This window comes from Sturnus vulgaris, chromosome 2, assembly GCF_052056855.1.
Source record: "Sturnus vulgaris isolate bStuVul1 chromosome 2, bStuVul1.hap1, whole genome shotgun sequence".
Lineage (NCBI taxonomy): Eukaryota > Metazoa > Chordata > Aves > Passeriformes > Sturnidae > Sturnus > Sturnus vulgaris.
Genome location: NC_142244.1, coordinates 23,239,013 through 23,256,635, shown reverse-complemented (window position 1 = coordinate 23,256,635; position 17,623 = coordinate 23,239,013). Strand labels below are relative to the sequence as shown.

Genomic DNA, 17,623 nt, shown 5'->3' with positions numbered 1-17,623 from the left:
GTTTGGTAGCAGTGCACCTCCTCCTCCAGATTACTCATGAAGATGTTAAACTGAACATATTCCAGAATGGGTCTTTGCTGTGTTCTACTTATGACTGCCATGCAACTGGAGTATGACCCACTGGTTTTCATGCTCTGAGCTCAATTATTCAACCAGTTTTTACTGATCTACTAGTGCACCTGTCCAGACTGCAATGTTCTAATTTTGGACACTGTTGCAAAAATACTGCCTTTTTAGTGTCAAGGTTATGGTGACAGACCAGACCAGACCAGACCAGACACAAGACAAGACACAGTAGAGGAAGAAAATGGAGAAAGTACTGCTAAAAGACCAGGGAAGATGCACAAGGTGAAATCCTTTTCCATGGAAGCTAATACTCATTTCTGTAAATAACAGAGAAGAAGAGGGAAAGCTTTACCAAGTAATGACAGTAGCCTTTGGTGAAGCTTACACTCTGCAAACAACTAAAGATATTTGAATTTAAAACTGAAACGACCTTTACTGTATCAGTATGCTGTCAGGCCCACCTGCCACTCATCAATGAGGGCAAAAGAAAGGGAGATCTTTTGTGTCCCCGGACTGAGAAAGTGCAGCTCCTCACTTTGCAACTCAGTTCTTTAAGAACCTGGCAAAAAAATAGTCCAGTAGTGTGTCAAGACACCTGCTTACCTAAAGCCTGTAAATATAAGTTTTATTGTTTAGGGAGATACTTGATTTTATTTATTGTTTTGTCACAGGGGCACTGTCACACTCAAAAATCAAACTGTAGTGTTCTCACCTGCAAATGGCTGAGCAAAATGCAGGAGTTCTTCCAGTATTTGAAGCACTTTTGAATAAAACCAAGGTGTCCAGAGGTAAAGCTGCTTCTGAAGGAGATGGTACCTAATGTTCCATGCACACACATCCAGTTTATTTATGCAATGAATTAACTGGATGTATTTAATGTATTTAAGTGGTTAGTAAAAGACCTCCTAGCACTGTAAGGGGTTGTAATGTAATGTAAAGGGTTTTGTTCTGAAGAGAGACTAAAACCAGAACTGCACTTTTTTACATATTCAGGGTTATTTTGAGACAATCTTCAGTCACGGCTGAGGCTCTGAAAATTACAGCCTTGACGAGATTGATGCTTTTGGAAGATCCTGGTTTTAAGATACTACAAAAAGACCCTTCCTGAAGTGTTCACTTTCACCTGTTCCATTTGTATAGCTACTACTGCATTTCTAGGACCATGCCTCCCTTGGGCTGTTTTGCCCTGCAGTATTTGGGGATTAGAGATAAAATATTAACAGAAGTACAGGTTTGATCACTAAGATGCAGAAGCTAGAGAGCTACATTTACTGCATTCCTCACATTCCCCTCTTCTTATATGTATGCTGAAAAGAGATCTTGTTTCATGTCTAGTGTGTTACAAGAAATTGCATAGTGCAATACAGTAATATTTCTAGTCCATTTGTACTGTCAGAGTGGTTTAGAAAAGAACTTTCCTTTCTTGAGGTTTAAACACTTAATGCAAATAACTTTGACAACTGCATAACCACATTTGGCCAAGACATGACCGAGTGTGAGGGTTTGACACAGGCACTTCATAGCTTCAGACTAAGTTCTCCTGTATGAGTGCTGCTATTGTTGGCTTCCTTTTGTCCAGTTCTGCCTTTTAACTGGACAGTTTCAGGTGCTCTTAGACAAACACAGCTGCTGTGGGATGCAGTTCCCCTAAGGAGTACAGGATACATCAGTATTGTGATTTAGCGGTCAGGATAGAACTGGTACAGATCATGGATGGTGTGCCTCAGATCTGGCAATGCATCCAACTGGAGCTGCAAAAATTCATGCTGGACCTCAAACCAGAAGGTAGATGCAGCACTGACTTGTGACAGTGTGCAGGACAGGACTCCTCCAGATGTCAGTCTTTTATTCCACTCTGTTTCAAGCCAACACTCATAGAAAAGCAGATCCCTTTAAAGATGTATTCTTTCCTTCATCCTTGGGAAACAGGGACAACTCGAGTCTGCAAGCAAGGCATGCTATCCTGCTGCACCTATTGAACACAGGACACAAAGAGTTAGAAAAGTAAAATATACAAGATGTCAAACACACCTTCACAGACAACTGGTTGGCTACTTCCACTCTGCATGGCCTTAGAGCAGGTAGGTTGCACAGGAGGTAGTTTTTGGCCCCTGCTATCCTAACCCAAACCCCAGCTGAGAGAAGTAAACCTCTGTGTATCAGTCAACTGGGCAATACAGTTTTCTTAATGTTAGGGCTGTAGTTTTTCTTTCTTAGATATTAAATGTCTCTTTATTAATGATACTACTAGATTGTCTCTAGTATCCTAAATATAGCAGAGGTTAGGCATGGAGTAATAGATTTTTGAATATTTCAATGTAGGGAGAGGAAATTATGTATTAAAACTTTCCTTCTCTATGGAGGTTCCCTACTTTTTTTTCTCCTTAGCACAACCATGCAGGTTTTATGAAACAGTTTTATAATAACCTGGATTAATTCACACTGCGAACTTCCTGAACTGATGAACTTAATAAAGAAAATATGTAGCTTTATAAATACTGATTTATTCAAAAATACCATGTAGTAACTTGGGTTATTTACAACAAAAAAACCCAGACCTCTGGTTTTGGTACCTTTTTGTTCCTGATGAGCCAAGCAGATCAGCAGGTCTTTTCAGCTGGCCTCAACAGTGGGCAGGTTTCCAGTAACATGGGCTACAAAACACCTGAGCAAGTGAACCCCTGTGAACTCCACAGAACTGTGGAAACAGAGGCATAGATGTTGAGTGCCAGATACTGCTGTGTCTTGCGGTAATAAAGGCAAACAGCCACTGGCTGTGTTCAATTACATGTCCCACAGTACACCTTGGGAAGACTCTGCACTTTGGCTGTGTAATCCAACAACTGTAGCTCTTACTGTTACCAGAACTCCAAATAAAATGGCAAAGCCTGCTACCGTGCAGCACAGGAACTGCTGCCCCACTTCGAGAAAGGCCAAAGGAAGAAGCACCAAACTTCACTCACTTGTAGAGAAGGGGGAAGAAGGAAAGGGACATTCTCCCATTAGCAGCCCACCCTCTATCCTTGGGGCACAGAGAGGTGTTGCCTCGAGATCAGACAGAGTTTATTGTAGGTATCTTGCCCTACCGAACTCATCGCCAGAAAAGAAACAGCACAAGTGGAGAGGAGCTTTACCTGACCAAGAATTGCTGAGGAAAGCATCCCTGGGTGTTCTCCTTTACAAACTCCTGGATCTCCAGTACGTTCTTTAACAATACTCCCCTGGAAGCTCGGTCAATTTTCGTTAACACCATCTGCATGAATCCAGAAAGGGAAGATTAAAAGAAGAAAGTAAAATTATTTTGCTATTAACCTGGAACATCTGTAAGAGTCCTAGACCATCTTACAAAGCAGTCTGAAAGCTCTGGTCATATCTAGGGGGAAAAATGGTCTAATACAGTTCACCAAAACACTTCTATGGCCTGCATAAGGAGTGGGCCTTTTCAAGCTGCTCAAGCTGAGCACTGAAAAAAATACATCTATTTAATAAACCACACACAAATCCTTCTTAAATCCCACTTGTCTCCCTCAACACATTATAAACATATTTTATTAACAATAAAGAGTGTGGGGTTACTGCTTAGGTAGATCAACTTGCATAAGCTCAGGTAGAGGGTACACACCTTTATAGATTACCTGTATCTTATAACCAACCCAAGAATGAAGCATTGCCTACCACATAAGGAATCCCAAACTCTTCCAGCATCTCTATTGCAATGTGGTCTGTTTTCTGAAGTCCAACTACACCGTCAATTAATAGGAAAGTCCTCTTCAAGCTGCCAGAAATATAAGCAACAGTAATTGTCACCATTATTTCACGCCTGCTCTGCTGCTTGCAAATTCATAAGCAAAAACAAGTAATATGGGGTCTGGGGATGGGAAGAGCCAAGGAAAGCCATGCATGAAAACTGAGGGTCAGCATGGAGCAGCACCTCAATCTTTCCTGCTGTTTTGATCTGTCTGAGCATGAATGAGTGACACTGCAGAAGCTTCCAGGGAAATTATGTCAGAACTAATGTATGGAAGGAACTACCCCTCTGCATTTTCTCCCCTCATTACATGACACCGTATAGGGTGTCTATCTGGCTCTCCCTGTGCTGTGAGGTACAGGTGGGTCCCTTACTTGCGCCGCTCCTGCAGATAGGCCTCCACCATCTCAACAAAGTCTCGCGGGGCACGATAGCCGTATCCTGGCATATCCACCAGAGTAAAGTACTTCCCTGCTTTGAAGAAATTAATCTTCTTGGTGTGGCCCTGAAGAGAGGATTTAGGCAAGATGAAGCACAGGGATGGTTGTTAAAACAGCTGCTTCAAGCAGTGTACTAGGAGATGCTCTGCAAAATATTGCTATGCTAGACTCCTGCCCTCCCAGAATGCTTTGAACTGCCCAGTCTCTGCCTACCCATGTATCAATCCTGAATGGCTCTATCCATAAAACAAACTAAAAATACCTTAGTGGAGCTCTGAACTTGGTTCTTCTCAAAGGGCTTTAAAGCACACTTGCTCAGGTTGTGCAGCTCCTTCCCCTGCCTGAAGACTAGGGCTCCTTCTGCCTCCTCCTGGGCTAGAGCAAGGCCAATCCATGAGGATGGCAACCAGAGCAGGCACTCTCTATCATTTCAGGCTACTGAAGAGCTTGTTCCCTCCCACCCTTCTCAGCCCTATCCTCTGGACTGGTACCAGCTTATGACCCAAATGGAGGGAAGTTAAAAACATCACTCACCGGAGTTTTTGACACTCTGACTTCCACTTCTGGAGCCAGTGAAAACAAGGCCCGGATTAAAGATGATTTCCCCACATTGCTTCGGCCGATGAAGCACACCTGCAGGGGGAGACGCAAAAAGGGCACATCTACACCTGCCCACCTCTCGCTGCAGCCAGTCCTGGTCATTTCCCAGCCCGTGCTGCCAGTGGCTGGGGACAGCGGTGTCCTGTGCCACGGACATGGCAGGCTGCCGAGTTGTACAACAGGGAACAACAAATAAACCATCTTTTAAAAAGCAGTAGTAAGTGCCCCACATATTGCGCAGCGTTCTGACAGAGCTACACAACCACTCCACCACCCTTTAGCCCCGCAGCTCAGCCCGGTCCCGGCCGAGGGGCGCGGGGGCAGCGCTCGCCTGACCTCGGGCAGGGCCAGCGGCGGGACATGGTCCATGCGCACGGCAGAGCTCACGCAGTCGATGGGGTGCCCGCGGTCGGACCTGAAGAGCGCCTCGGCGCGCTGCAGGGCGGCCAGCCCCGGCTGGAAGAGGCGGAACCGCGCCGTGTCGGTACCGGGAGCCAGGTACCGCTCCAGCTTCTGCAGCGGGAACACGATGGCGGTGCGGCGGCTCCGCTCCAGCCGCAGGACCTGGCACAGGGCGGCCAGCGGTGGCAAGGCCCGGCCCGCGGCACTGCCCGCCCGGGTCAGCAGCATCCCGGCGGCTGCAGGCGGGAGCCGGCCGGCCCGGAAGGCGGCGGGCGGGACAGCGGGGCGGGACAACGGGGCGGTGCCCTGGGTTGTCCCACCCAGCCCAGGGCTCCTAGGGCCCGGAACGGCGTGCGTGCCCGCTGTCCGCGTCCAGCGCCGGGGATGCTTCGCAGGTCCGGCTGTTTATAGAATCACAGAATGTGCGGAATTGGAAGGGACACACAAGGATCACCAAATCCAACACCTGGCTCTGCACAGGGCACTCCAAGAATCACATCACGTTCCTGAGAGTGTTGTCCAAACACGTCCTGAATTCTGTCAGGCTAGGTGCTGTGACCACTTCTCTGGGGACCCTGTTGCAGTATCCAATCACTCTCTGGGCAAAGAACCTTTTACTGGTATCCAACCTAAACCTCCCCTGACACAACTTCAGGCCACTCTCTCGCACTGATCACTACAGAGAAGAGATCATTCTTGTGCCTCTTCTCACCCTCAAGAGGAAGTTCTAGACTGCGATGAGGGCTCCCCTAAGTCTCCCCCCGGCTGAACAGACCAGGTGACTTCAGCCACTCCTCATACGGCTCCCCCTCATTACCCTTCTCCATCCTCATTACCCTACTTTGGACACTCTCTAATGGCTTTATATCCTTCTTATGTTGTGACCAAAACTGTACACAATATTCAAGTTGAGGCTGCCCCAGCTCAAAGCAGAGCAGGACAATCCCTCCCTTGCCCGCCTGTGATGCTGTGCCTGATGCCTCCCAGGACAGGCTTGCCCCTCCTGGTTCCAGGGCTGACTCAGGTTCCCCAGGTCCCTTTCCAGCATCTCATTCCCCAGTCTGTCCATACATCCAGGGTTGCCCCATCCCAGGTGCAGAATCCAGCACTCTCTATTGTTGAATTTCATACTGTTGGTGATTACCCAGTCCTTTAATTTATCGAGGCCTCTCTCCAGGGCCTCTACCTTCAAGCAAGCCAACAGTTCCTCCCAGTTTTGTATCATCTCTTCCGCTCTGTGCCTTCTTATGTGTGTTCTCAGGCCAAGCCCAGCCACACTGTGGAGCTGCTGAGGGCTCCATGTGCTGATGTCCTTTTTGGTCAGGGAGTGGGGCAAAGCAGCCCTGTCCTATAGCACCATCCAACTCCCGGCTGCAGCCACCAGTTTTCCAAGTGCTTGTATAATAAGTAAAAAATTAAGTAATTTCAGGAAAAAAATCCATTTCTTCAAGGAGAACTATGTATAGGTCAGTTTTATTTTGAGTAAAATAAACCCTAACCAACCACAAAACTGTTGAACACAGGTTTTTTGGCACCTATGTTCACACTATAGTAAGAAGACCCCTGAAGTTTTACTACTTAATTGATTTGTATCAGAGTGCTGTTTTCCTATCAGAAAAACGCATAATTATTTTTACATTTTTCTCCTTCATGACTACAGTACATAGAGCTGTAAAACCACAGAAGTAAATGTATGTCCTTGAAACATGTCATCTTCAAAGTACAAAGATTTTAACACCATCAAATATAAGTAAATTTCATCAGTATCTTTATAAAAGTAATACATGAAAGTATCCTGATGTTCAACCTTTCATCCAAGCCAGCCTGGACATCCTGTGGAACACTGTCTTTCCTTTGAGACAGAGACCCTTTTTCTTCTGTAGTCACAGCCCTCTGTTTAAAGCCCTGTAAGTCTGGATGGTTTAATTATTACAATGAGTAGATTCAAGGCCAGGAAGGACTGTTAGAAGATAACAGAAGCCATATCCTACTTTTTTGTATTGAGCTCAGTTACAAAGCTGTAGGGAGAGAACTTTGATCCCTTAAGAAAAGGGCAGCCAACAGCATACATATTTCTCAGAGATAGCTTTGAATATTTTGTAGTAAGACAAACTTCTACTGAAATCCATAAGCTGCTTCTCAAATTTTTGATCAGTGAAAGTGGTTACAGTGAGAGGTTAATGGTGTAAACCTCGGGGAAAAGCCTTGTATTCTACCTCAGTCCTGTAAATTAGGTCCTCTTAAAACCTGCTTTTTTTCACAGCAAGACAGAGCTGGAATGTGCATAGCTCAGGACAGATCACAATCACTTCTAAGTATGCTACATGCATACTTAGAAGAATGCTCCCAAATAAATCTACAGATGACTTTTATTTGGTTCCAAACCAGTTTGGAACCAACAGGGCAGGCCTCTCTCCTGTCACTACCTATGGCACAAATACTTATAAATGCAGGAAACAAAAGGCAAAACCTTTCAAGAGAATTACCTCAGGGACACTGCTAATTCTTGTTTTGAGGGTACTAAAGCAGCAACATAATTGAATTGAAATCTGTGGTGAATCTATTAACAGAAAAAACACACTGGCCAGAGAGAGACATGTCCATAACCACACTAGCAGGCAGATTTCCCCATTTCTATGCCAAACTGTGACACATGAAGAAGAACAAGTTGCTTTTGCCTCAGTCCCACACAGCTCACAGCTGCAGGAAGCAGACTTGCCTGCTTCAAATTACCCTGCAGTAGTTATCCCTGCCAGGCACACGTTCTTGCAGCACATTACACCCAGAACAGCCAATCAGACACAGGAGGGAAGGCAGCAGAGAAACTGATCATCCCATTTAACACTGCATCTGTAGGTGTGATGATGGGAACAGAGGTGCCCAGTTCACTGGCCAGGGTCTCAGCCACTAATTCAGTCTCTCTTTTTAATGTGACTACATAGGTAGCAGGAACAAATTAAAGTGGTATAAGACCTTTTGAATACTTCTAATTGTAGCAGAGGGTGGGATAAACAAGAGCATCCAGTAAAACCACATCTAAAACCTGGAGATTGGAACTGTGCATTTCAGTAGAAAGTGTTTGTTTTTTTTTTCTTGGACCAAACTGCAGTCTATGTTCTCTGGGGCAGACCAAACAGAGATGGAAAATGGCAGGTTACTGTGGACAGAGCTGGTAAATTATCAGCATTTAAGCGTGCTTTGTATCTTCCCTGAAAGGCTCCTTTCTCTTGTGCATATTATTGCCAAACATCAGGCATTCACACTGACATGGCCTATGGCTCATGTCCGTGGCAGCAGATGTCTCTTTTCAGTGGCTGGTTATGTAGTTCAAATGTTAGGGAATTACTACAAAAGTAATTTAGTCCACATTAAAAACTCTGACAATCATTCCTCTGGAGTTTGAAAGAGAGATCTGTAACCATTGACACTGACCTAAATCCCAAACAATAGTCAAGAGCATGGAGCTGGAAGGAAGTGGCAACCCCAGTTGTCTTGTCTGGTCTGATCCTGTCTATCTCAGCATTGTGAGACAGATCAAACCATCATTCCTTTAGATATCTGTGTGAGAAGAGTAGCTGTGAGACCAGCTGGAGATGGAGTTCTGGAAGAGCAGTGAGGTGCATTTGGGACAGTTGGTTCAGGTCCTGTGAACCAAAACCAGCTGAGGTCTTGAGTTTCATTTCCACCAAATATTGTCACCAGGAAGCATGCTAGAAAGGACAGGGTGAACACACCAGCCTGCCTGCTTTCTTTTGTGACATTAACAGCACTGTTGACTGTGTCTGAGTCTGTGCTTCCCCTTAAAGTACATCTTATCTTCGTTTCTCTTAGAAGGTGGTTTAGGAACTAGAGTTACTGGGGTATGGAGTTTTAAAGGCTAAATTATTTGTATAAAATGCTAAGAAGCTCTGCATTTTCCTCTATGCAAACTGTGTGACTGGGGGCAGGGAGAAGCATCTCTAGTCCCAAGAAGGAATTCAAGGCCAAAGATGTCTCAAGGGCTGGATATTCTGAGACATTAACAAAAAATAATTTAAAAAATTAGAATACTCATTATATATATTAGTGGAAAAAGTTTTTTTAAAGGTTCTATAGTAAAGTAATGAGAGACAATCATTACTGTTCATATGGCAGTTAACACTACTAATCACAGCTGAAGAGTCATTTCCATTGATTTTACAGAACTGAAATTCTCTTTTTGATATCTGTGTTAAATTTGATGGTTTTTTTTTTTCTCCTGGACCTAAACTTACAATATCAGTGCTAGGAAAAAAAAACCAGTGAACATCTCTGGAAGGTAAATGTTTTGGAGATTTTGACCGTTAAGTAAAAAGAAAAAGAACTTTTCAGAGTGAATGCTGTTTCTTGCTTTGAGCAGGAGATGGAGAAGAAAACACAGCTAATAACATGGGTCCTGACAAAATCCTCGTAGCAGCAGAAACATCAGCAGCAGCAGCATGAAACCAGTCTTTGCAAAACTCTACATTCTCAGGGGCTGAACCACTAATGACCATAAGCAGCTTGCTCTGAAGTGTCCAGGAGGGTAGCTAAAACCAGAATTTGTCATATCTGTTATGGTGAGTGCAGGGGAAGGCTAAGTCACTCTGACAGAGGTGTGATGTGTACATCCAGAGCCAGAAATAACATAAAGGAAGCAGGATGTCATGCAGTTGTTCATGGTGATTGTAAGCTATGAATTCAACTAAAACAGGGTCTCAGAACACAGAAGCCTTCTGAGCTGAGATGGAAACAATCTAACATCAAAGGACACTTGAAACCAGCTCCAGGGCTCTGCTGGAGGTGGTTGGAGAGCAACCAGGTCCAGCAGCACAGCTGCTTGGATGCGCTGCCTGGGGCACAGGAGTGGTTCTCTTGACACAATACTGTCATGCTGTCTGGCTTCAGTTTTAGTGTTGGACTGAGAGTTTGGGCTTCCAAAACCAAAAAACTCCCACCAGTCCTCCCCCTGCCAGATCACCCATGAACAGCCTCCTGTCCACAGTCATGCTGTAAGTTGCTGTGTTGTGGTCAGACTGTATTCCAGAGACTCAAATCCCAAAAGGTTAATTAAAGAAATACCAACATGATTTTCCAGCCATCAATTTGAATATCAGAGATAAGGCAGAATCTTTAGCAAAAAGCCCCAGACCCAAAACCATTAGGCCTTTCCCCAAAGTAACTGGACTTGGTCACATCCCATACTGTAGGGAATTCTCTCCCTTTATCAGTTTTCCTGCCTTAATTTCTAAAATGATCCTACATTCTCCAGGTGCCTGAGTCTGTTGCTTCTGATTAAACCTCCAGTGATTAGAACCCTGAAATCTTCTGATTTTCATTAATTATTCATTATTCATGAGTTATTAATTATTTCATGCTGCCTCTGCCATTCAGTTCTGAACTACCTCACCCACAGACTGGTTGAAATGATGGTATATCTCACATCACAGGGATCTTCATGTGATCTTTGCATCTTGGACCTGCCTTGAAATGAGTAATGAGTAATGGTTGTTGCACTTCACTGCTAAACCACATAGCGCTAAAGCAGAAGCTGTGTTGACCAAGGTGCTGGTTGCTATCTGAGATTAATTGACAGAATGACTTTTTTGAAAGTATAACTGAAGCAACAAGACATCAGAGATGAGGGTTTCATTATATTGCTGCTGTTGTCTTTTCATAAGAAGCGTAAACAGAGGTTGCCTAACTTTCTCTTTGGGCTCACCCAGCTTTTTCTTGGAGTCATTTATGGATGCTATGTCTCCTCTCAGTTAAATAACACCCACTGTTTGGGTGAAGAGTGGGGTGAAGGAAGCAATGGCTGTCTGCCTGCCAGTAATCCCTCCAGTCATGGGTGTCTTGCATCTATTTGGCCACAAAATGGAAGCCCTTGCAACCACATTTCACATAGCCATGTAAATACATACGTCTGCTCTGATCGTAATTGTAGCGGGAGAGTTCTATTCTTAGAACAGTCAAATAATCATCAATTCATTTCAGCTTGGTGGCTTCAGAGTGTGGAGAGGCGAATATTTTTCTGATAAAATTACATTCAGTATATTAATTTCCAGGGAGATTAATCTAACATCTAGGAAAGCTATCTGCTGATATAAGGCAGGAGTCTCAATCACATAGGAAGACAGGCAGTAGTAGTTTAGGGAAAGGCCTTTAGGGATCTTGCATAAATTAAGGCACTCTTCTGTCTCTACACAAAATCCCACAGCTCGAGGCTCACTTGTGTGTGTATGTGGGGGAATATAGGACCAGAATATATTGAGAAACAAAACAGTGGTGCAAAAAAAAGCAGCCTTGGCTTAACTGTAGCTGTACTGTTTTCAGAGGAAAGGAGCTGTAATATAAATGTACATCATACCTAGCTACCCTCCCTCCCTGTAGGGGAGAAGTGATTGCCCGTGCCTTTTAGAGAAAATGTCTGTGTCTATTATACATGTGGGGAAGGACAGAGTGGGCAGAATGAGGAATTTTTTCAAGTGACTTTGCTTTTAATATGTTTAACATCCTTTAAGTGTTTAATTAAAAATATCCTTCCCCTAATTCCTGATGATAAAATTCTTACTGTGAGGGTTGAAAATTTTGTTATTTGAAATAGGTGTTTGCTTGAAATAAACATTTAGAGTCGTCAGCTGCAAACTGAGCTTTATCTGAACTATACAAATATGTTGTGTAAATCAAAGATGGATTGTAGTGAAACTTAGAGATAATAATCTGAATATTCATGATCGTTATGACAGGTAAACCTAGGAGCTTAAATATTACTTTAATATTAATAGCAGGAGTGGCCAGCCCATGGATCGGGTGCTGGAGTGTGTCCAGAGCTGGGCAGTGAAGCTGGTGAAGGGTCTGGAGAGTAAGTCCTGTGAGGAGTGGCTGAAAGAGCTGGGGTTGTTTAGCCTGGAGAAGAAAACACTGGGAGGTGACCTTTTCACTATCTTTAACTATGTGAAAGGAGGGTGTAGCCAGTTGGGGATTGGCCTCTTCTCCCAGGCAGTAAGCCGTAGGACAAGAGGACATAGCCTCAAGCTGTGCCACAGGAGGTTCAGGTTAGACATCACTAAGAATTTCTTCACAGAAAGGGTGATTAGACATTGAATTGGGCTGTCCAGGGAGGCGGTGAAGAAACCACTGGACATGGCAGTCAGTGCCATGGTGTAGCTGACAAGGTGGTAATCAGTCACAGGTTGGACTCACTGATATTGGAAATATTTTCCAACCTGTCCTGGTTTAGGGCAAATTTGGGAGGAAACCTCTGAATGAGGTTTCTCGGGAAAAAGGAAAAAAATTGGAGAGAAGTGGAAAAAAAGAACTGTTTATTCAACAGGCAACACACTTCCCAGCGCAACAATGAACAATATCAAACAGCAAAACATCTTGCTGTTCCGAAGAGACGGCAGATTTAGAAGAGTTCTTTCCGTGGGCTGCCCAGCTCACTCAGTCTGTTCTCAGTCCCTCTGGTGCTGGGGAATGCTGCGGCCCAGGCCAGGCCCGGTGGGCCACAGGTGTGAGCTCCCGGTGCTTTTCTGGGTTTTCAGTCCAAAGCAGGTTCAAACAGTTCCAGGAAAATAGAAGAAAAAAAAATGGAAAAAAAAAACCAACAAAAAAAACAATTCAGGGGGCTTCTCTGCCTCAGCTAGCCAAAAAACTAACCAAGAGCAAAGGAGAGCTTTCTCTCGCTGTCCACCGCAGACAACACAGTCTGAGAGCAGGAATGCGGGGGAGCCCGTGCAGTCTCTGATAACAAACTCTGCACTTCTTCTTCCCCCCTCTGCCCTTTCACTCCTGGAACCAGTCTTAAAGTTGCAGAATTTAATATTCAACACCAACAGAACAGACGATTTGGGATATAGGCATCATACAGTCACCCCAAGACACAACCTAATTGGTTCCATGATTCTGTGCTGTGAACTGTAACCACCATCTTACAACAAGGACTATGGGGCCAACCCAAATCCCCACTGAAACTGATCTAGGAGGATGTGAAGGTGACCATGTAGCAACCACTTTGGTAATGGAAAAGAGAGCTAGTGAAGAGTGAGAAGATGCCAGACCTTAATATTGCTGTGGGTCCAGACTGTCATGTGAGGGATGAGGAATCAGATTGTAAGGGTATAATTGCCCAGGGGATTCTTTTAAAGTCCCTAGCTCGAGCTGCCAGATGTCATAATTGATCTGTACCGATAATCCTGCCAGATGTAGATGACAGCCTTGTGTTAAAAATGTTGTTAACAGTGAGATCCAAGCCAAACATGAAAAATCCCACTGGTTAGGCTTTGTTCAAGTTCTGCTGTAGGCTTTGTCTTCTCAGAGTAACACTGGGGACAGTGGGCCGGAAGGCCACTGGGCAGAGAGCAAATACAAATACCACTTCCTCTCTCCTCACCAAGTCTCATCAGAGAAAGCCTCAAGCTAGGAAGAAGAACCAGCTCTTCATAACTGCACTGTGGGGCTCTCAGGAGCAGAGGAAGAGCAGTGACTCTTCAGGATCACTGTCAGGGAACGTTGGGGACCTCACAGCAAGATGGAGGGTGCAAGAAATCCTTCTCACCCACGAAAACAAGAGCTATTTTGAAAGTTGTCAGGAAGAGCATTTGCACCATTGTCCTTCTTACCATCACTGCAGTCACAGGAGCTGCAGGTGCTTCTGATGGTACTTTGGCACCACCTCGTTGTTAAGGGCAGGGAAGGAAAAGGCAAGGTATCAGAGTGATATGTACTCAGCCCTTCTTTGGCAAAAAAAAGTCTGGTAGAAGGGATCTTTACAAATTGCTGAAGGGACTTTTGGGTGGAAAACCAATAACCTGCAAATCAGAACATTTCTTGCTGCAAATAGATGTTTTCAGTCTTTCAGATATCAAGCAATGAGGTGCTGAGCTTGGACTTTTTTAATGCTTTGATGAAAACTGGTAATGATTTTGTTGGAGTATAATATTTTGTATTAAAAACATGATTGATGGGAGGTTTTATGATCAGTGTGCTTACCCTGTCAAGCTCTACTCTTAGGTTTCAGTCCTGACAAGTGAAGTATAATGGGATTGTAAAACACTAGGTTCAGAATGAAAGTTTCAGTAAGACTTAGAAGAGCAAATTCCAAAAATATGGGATGTGAGAATGAAGCTATAATCTTTTCCCTCCTTAATCTACCTTAATTATGCAAATTCGTGGTTGTTTTTCTAGTTTGCTTTTGTTAGTACAAAAGTTAGTTTTGTTAGTTTTTAGTTTTGTTAGAGAGATGGGCTCTGCAGTTCATTCAGACTCTTCTTGCCAGTCATGTCCATTGCCCCAGGGAGAGGACTTATCAGAGGGAGGGAGTGAAAATAAGGCTCAGTGTATTTGATCACAGCCATGAAACTGGAGATGTATTACTGCCTAAGGAGAGAATCACAGCTCTTGGCTGGCACAGACATGTCCTCATGCTGGCCAGTGTCCCTGTGGAGACGTTTCTCTGTCAACTACAGACCAGAGCTCCAAGGCCATGAGTGACATCCCTGGACAGCGTCTCACATGGTCTTCTCGTTCTTTCTCTCCTTCAGGGAACAACAGAGTGTCAGTGACTGTGGGTGACAGCTCAGTACTCACCTGCTTTATCAAAGGACAAATAAGTATGCTAACATGGACAATAACCCCCAAGGCTGGAGGCCCTTGTACCTTGGTATACAGGATTGATACAAACATGACACACAGAACAAACTGCAGTGACAACATAAACTGGACATTCAGGAGCAGGTCTGGCTCCTGCCCTTGAGATAAAGCAAGTGGAAATAGCCCAGGAGGGAAATTACCTCTGCGAAGCAGCATCCACAGATGGGAATTTCCGCAGGACATACAATCTGACTGTGCTGGGTACGGCACTCCTTTTTCCTTTTACAGTTATCAAAAGGACCATGTCTAGGCCTGGACATACAAAGCTCCTCTCCCCATGCAGCAGGGGAAACGTGCAGTAAGAAATGGAGTTTTTTATTTTTTCTTTTTCTTTGAGGGTAGTGAGGCATTGGAATGGGTTGCCCAGAGAACCTGTGGATGCTTAAAGTGTTAAAGGCAAGGCTGGATGGGTGGTGGTAGAAGGTGTCCCTGCCCATGACAGTGAGGCTGGAGCTAGAGGATCTTTAGAGGATCCTTAAAATTCTCTTAACCTAAGCCATTCTGTGTGGGAGCTAAGACAGAGAATACTGTGGATTTAATTAGCATATGCTGTTTGATAACCAAGATGCCTTGATAAGAACAAACAGAGCTTTGAAGATTACAAGAAGATTGGATCAGGACTGGTGACAGGAAAGGAGGTTGAATCAAATAGAAATGTTAAGTTTGTCTGTGTGATGTTTAACCCAATGAATGTAGTAAAAACTTACTAGCCTTTCTAAAAATAATATGTAAGCATATGTAGCTCACAGTAAATTCAGATTCTGATCACTAATCAGTAGTCCCTGTCTCTTTCTCAGCTCTCGACAATTCTGTACTTCTTGCTGGGATACACTCAGCATTTCATTGATAGTAGCTGAACTCCTTCTCTTCCTTCTGTTTCCTTTCCCATTAGTTAGAAATGACAAGTGTAAAGAAATTTCCCATGTACACACAGAGGATGTAAATGACTGTGATAAGGCTCACCAGTGTGGGAGAGAATTGTGCAAAAGAGAAATTGTGAAAGAATTGTGAAAAAGAGACCTGTTCTTGGTCTCTTGTGCTTTGGGCCCACATTGCTGCAATAGGATGGGGCGGGATGGGATGGGATGGGATGGGATGGGATGGGATGGGATGGGATGAGATAGCACCTCCAAATTGCTCTCCTTTTTTCACTGGGTTCATTTTGGGTGGAGAACAAGAACAGCCCAGCCCAGCTGTGCCAAACTAACTCTGTGCGTCTCCCCTTGCTGGTGCTTTGCAGCCCCCCCGAGGCTGAGCCTGTACTGTGATGAGCAGGGCAGCCCCGTGTGCGAGGCAGCGGCAGGGAAGCCGCCGGCTCAGCTCTCGTGGGTGCCAGACAGCAGCTCCAGTGCAGACAAGAAATGCCACGACAACGGGACAGTGACTGTTCTCAGCAAGTTCACAGCGTGTAGCAGCAATGTGACCAATGTGACGACCTGCATGGTGTCCCACCCAGCTGGGAACTGGAGCCAGTCCATAGCCTGCTGTCCCTCAGGTGAGCTTCTCTTTGTGTGTTCAGTGTTCAGAGCCCTATTCAGCCCTCTGTTCACGCACCAAGCAAACATGAGTGGTGCTGGCAGGATTGCAGCCAAGTGCTGTCGGAACTGTAAAGACATTTGTGAAATTGTAGGAAAGGAGATGAATGCAGTGGATTTGCCACCCACCTCCAGGGCTGAATGGAAAGGTGAGATTAATTCAAAAAATCATGACGAACAAAGCTGCCAATGGTACGATCACCCAGATCTATGTATTGTAATCCAGTGGCGCCATTACACGTTGCTATTTGTTTGGTTCCACATAGGTTGTGACAGGAAAACTGAAAGCTAGCTTACAGCTTCCCAAGACTGGCTGGTAGGTGAAGGATTTAGGGGATGAAGCTGAAGTTGATGTTGTGTGCCACCATAGGTAATCGGGTGAAATACTTACCTGGAAGAGAATCAGAGCTGAGATTTGCTGGGATGCACATGCGGGACCTGCAGCAATGCTGTGGGCAGGAGTGGCCGTACAGCAAAAGACAAACTTCCTCCATCAAGGACATGGGGGGATGTTGTTTCTTTCCAGTTGTGTCTGGAACTTTCCAGTTGTGTGTCTGGAACCAGCTGCCTTAGGTCATCCTCTGAAGTATAGCATGCAGAGGGCATTATCCAGGAGATGCCATCCTGACAGAGGCAGAAGGGAAACAGGGTCTATGAGATGTACCTAAAAGAGCATCTGTTTCTCTTTAGAGCAGAGTGGATGCTTTCTTCCCTGTGTCATCAGCTTCACCAGCCTTACGAGTCTCCTCTTCTTGCTGGCTGCTTTCCAGCTCTACACCTTCTTTAATAGGTATGCATGGGAAACAATACACACAAACTCCTTTGGCCAGTCCAGAGAAGCTTAGAAGGACTTCTGGTACTAATTCATGTCATGCATGGTCACCTCAATCTGTCACAAATCTATCAGTCCTACACATGTTCATGGAGGTTTGTCTGAGGACTGGGACAGCTCAGTTGGGGCGGGGGGGAGGGAGGGGAGTCCATACCTGACTCTTCCTGTTGTCATAAATAATTCAAGAGAAAAAATACAAAGGGAATGGGTAGGGATTTCCCACCTGATGGAGGGATCTGAATAAAAATTGCCAGGCTATGAAGATTAAAGAAGCAGCAAAATACCCATCTGAGCTCAGAGTCAGACTTTTCATCTCTTTTGTGCTAGATAAAGAAAGCCAGGGAAGGCA

The 17,623-nt window shown here is 44.7% G+C and overlaps 2 protein-coding genes across 2 annotated transcripts; one reads left to right on the top strand and one right to left on the bottom strand.

Moving 5' to 3' along the window:
• Positions 1-1,362: 1,362 nt before the first annotated feature.
• Positions 1,363-5,532, bottom strand: GTPBP8 (GTP binding protein 8). The gene is made up of 7 exons (XM_088158907.1): positions 5,191-5,532; positions 4,789-4,887; positions 4,189-4,319; positions 3,742-3,841; positions 3,201-3,319; positions 2,640-2,764; positions 1,363-2,038 (listed from the first exon to the last, which is right to left on the bottom strand). The coding sequence occupies exons 1-6, from the start codon at positions 5,482-5,484 to the stop codon at positions 2,680-2,682; spliced, it is 828 nt and encodes a 275-aa protein (XP_088015033.1). The 5' UTR covers positions 5,485-5,532; the 3' UTR covers positions 1,363-2,038; positions 2,640-2,679.
• A 7,669-nt stretch (positions 5,533-13,201) lies between these two features.
• LOC106854559 (cell surface glycoprotein CD200 receptor 1-B-like) lies at positions 13,202-17,287 on the top strand. The gene is given in 6 exon segments (XM_088155824.1): positions 13,202-13,273; positions 13,708-13,903; positions 14,799-14,986; positions 14,988-15,108; positions 16,148-16,402; positions 17,133-17,287. Coding segments are annotated over 6 exon segments (987 nt in total).
• Positions 17,288-17,623: the final 336 nt, after the last annotated feature.

Bases quoted from the DNA above. Each gene is read 5' to 3' on its own strand.
- GTPBP8 (XM_088158907.1), bottom strand. From the start codon at position 5,484: ATGCTGCTGACCCGGGCGGGCAGTGCCGCGGGCCGGGCCTTGCCACCG. The intron at 4,320-4,788 runs GTGAGTGATGTT...TCCTCTCTTCAG, and splicing joins TCAGAGTGTCAAAAACTCCG to GGCCACACCAAGAAGATTAA. The intron at 3,320-3,741 runs GTAGGCAATGCT...GGATTCATGCAG, and splicing joins AGTTTGGGATTCCTTATGTG to ATGGTGTTAACGAAAATTGA.